At 54.3% G+C, this 1,718-nt stretch overlaps 1 protein-coding gene across 1 annotated transcript; it reads left to right on the forward strand.

Moving 5' to 3' along the window:
* Nucleotides 1–209: 209 nt before the first annotated feature.
* LOC143040875 (uncharacterized) lies at nt 210–1,431 on the forward strand. Its single transcript, XM_076212318.1, has 2 exons — nt 210–458; nt 661–1,431. The coding sequence occupies exons 1-2, from the start codon at nt 210–212 to the stop codon at nt 1,429–1,431; spliced, it is 1,020 nt and encodes a 339-aa protein (XP_076068433.1).
* Nucleotides 1,432–1,718: the final 287 nt, after the last annotated feature.

The raw sequence follows: 1,718 nt of genomic DNA on the forward strand, positions 1-1,718 counted from the left end.
ATACTGGCGACTATTTTGTAGACGTGTGTAGCGAGACCCTACGCAGGTGGCGCCGAAGGAGGGGGGCGTCCGCGGTTGTAGACTTGCGGGCGGCTTACCTGCAAATTCACGTGACGAAGAAGCTATGGAAGTACCAGCTAGTAAAATACAAAGGGAGAATTTACTGCTTGACCAGACTGGGTTTTGGGCTCGGCTCGGCCCCGAGGATCATGACGAGAATCCTGAAGACGGTACTGGAAAAGACTGAACCGATGAGGAAGGGCACTGACTCGTACTTCGACGACATACTGGTGGACGATAGCGTAGTATCAACGTCGAGCGTGGTGGAACATTTGGCTCGGTACGGATTGACAGCTAAGGAGACGGAGCCGTTGGAGGGAGGAGCAGTATTGGGACTGCGACTGGAAAGGAACGGGGCCGGAACGCTGATGTTCAGGAGAGGGAACGAGATCCCGAAGGTGACGGACGAAATGTGCAAACGAGAACTTTTCTTTGCGGCAAATTAGTGGGCCACTAACCGATCGCCGGTTGGCTCCGTACGGCGTGCAGGTACATTAAGAGGAGGGCGGGATCGAAAGATTGGGGAGAGAAGACTGATGAGGACACGTTAACCATGATACGCGACGTTGTGCAGAGGACGATGCACGATGATCCGGTGAGGGGACAGTGAAACGCGCCCCAGCAGAGCCAAGGCTAGTGTGGTGCGACGCAAGTAGCATAGCGACCGGCGCCGTCTTGGAGATAGGGGGCGTGGTAGTCGAAGATGGAGCGTGGCAGCGGAAGAAGGACAACTACCACCATATTAACGTGTCAGAGTTGGACGCGGTCATAAAAGGAGTCAATTTGGCCCTGAAATGGGGGCTGCGTGAGATCGAAATCAGAACGGACGCAGCCACGGTAGCGGGGTGGATGAACTCGGTGCTAACGGCTGAGAAGAGAGCACGCACGAAAGGAACTGCAGAGATCCTTGTGAAGCGCCGCCTCGGGATCCTGAGGGAGTTAATCGACGAGTTCGGCATGAAGATAAGGGTGAGGGAGGTATCCTCGGAGACGAACAAAGCAGACGCGCTAACCAGAGTAAAGAAGAGCTGGCTGAAAGCGAAGGAAGAACAGGACGAGAAGAAGCTCGAGGTGTGCGCCGCTGGGTCCTTTCGTGCGAAAGAGTTGCACGAAACGCATCACCTAGGGGTCGATAGGTCATTGTTCCTGGCAAGGAAGGTTGACCCGAACATATCGAGGGAAGAAGTGCGGCATGCGGTGAGGGCGTGCGCCCGCTGTCAGTCCATAGACCCCGTCCCCAGACCACATTCAGCGGGGGAGCTCTGCGTGGAAGAGAACTGGAGGCGGCTGGCGATTGACGTAACCCACTATCAAGGCACCCGATACTTATCGATGGTCGATTGCGGGCCAGGGCGGTTTGGCATTTGGTGAGAACTGAAGGCGGAGACTGGAGAAGAGATTGCGCGGGTGATGAACAAGGTATTTTTGGAGCGGGGCCCAGTGGATGAAATCCTGATGGACAACGGCACGGCGTTTCGGTCGGAGGCCAAGTGGAACACAAGTGGAACACAAGACGCTTCTTCCGGGCAGTTTACCGACCGAGCGGAAATGGGATAGTAGAACAATTAAGTCCATGGCCGAGAAGGCGCGAATACTGCCGACGGAGGCATTTTTTTTTTTTTTTTTTTTTTTTTTTTTTTTTTTTTTTTGTATAACAT

Source organism: Oratosquilla oratoria, chromosome 29 (assembly GCF_046742065.1).
Source record: "Oratosquilla oratoria isolate Oo_2021 chromosome 29, ASM4674206v1, whole genome shotgun sequence".
NCBI lineage: Eukaryota > Metazoa > Arthropoda > Malacostraca > Stomatopoda > Squillidae > Oratosquilla > Oratosquilla oratoria.